The 573-nt window shown below is 38.6% G+C and overlaps 1 protein-coding gene across 1 annotated transcript; it reads right to left on the bottom strand.

Annotated features, from left to right (window-relative positions):
• Positions 1-10: 10 nt before the first annotated feature.
• LOC106882446 (uncharacterized) lies at positions 11-362 on the bottom strand (the record flags this gene model as incomplete). Its single annotated transcript, XM_014933130.1, has 1 exon — positions 11-362. A coding segment is annotated over exon 1 (352 nt), but the record flags the coding sequence as incomplete, so codon positions are not given.
• Between the last annotated feature and the right edge of the window lie 211 nt (positions 363-573).

The raw sequence follows: 573 nt of genomic DNA, 5'->3' as shown, positions 1-573 counted from the left end.
AAATACTTACGGAAAAGAGACAAGGAAGCCACATGACGACAATGAGAGAGTGAATCCAATTCAGAAGATGGATCAGGACCAATAGCATTACAAATATGGCGATGAATGTGGCCCAACAGAGTTAAATAATCCACAGGAGCACCTGCCCATATACGACAACAGTACTCAATAACAGGGTGAATGGTGAACTTATGAGCATAAAGAATAGTCTCAAAAGTGAGATAACTCATCAAACGAAGGAGTGAGCCTACCTTCATTGCAGCCAATTTGGCAACAGACTCAATGTAAAGCCTCAAAGGAAAATCATTACAGAAAGTCACCCAAGAGACTAAGAGAACGACTCTCAGGTACGGTAATACCATTCATCGAAAACAATGGCAAGAAAGGATGTTTGAAGTGATTAATTGAAAGAAGTTTGGTTTTTATGATGGATTAAACATTACAAGACATTTCCTACCCCACTCAACAATAGATCAAAGATCATTCTCAAGATTAGCAGCGATCTCAACTTTATCAGACAAGTCAGTAGATTTGTCCAAACAAAAGTACAAAACAGAGTCTCCAGCATAGATT

This window comes from Octopus bimaculoides, unplaced genomic scaffold, assembly GCF_001194135.2.
Source record: "Octopus bimaculoides isolate UCB-OBI-ISO-001 unplaced genomic scaffold, ASM119413v2 Scaffold_209860, whole genome shotgun sequence".
Taxonomy (NCBI): Eukaryota; Metazoa; Mollusca; class Cephalopoda; order Octopoda; family Octopodidae; genus Octopus; species Octopus bimaculoides.
Note: the sequence above shows the minus strand (reverse complement) of the source record. Positions and strands in the feature narration are given on the sequence as shown.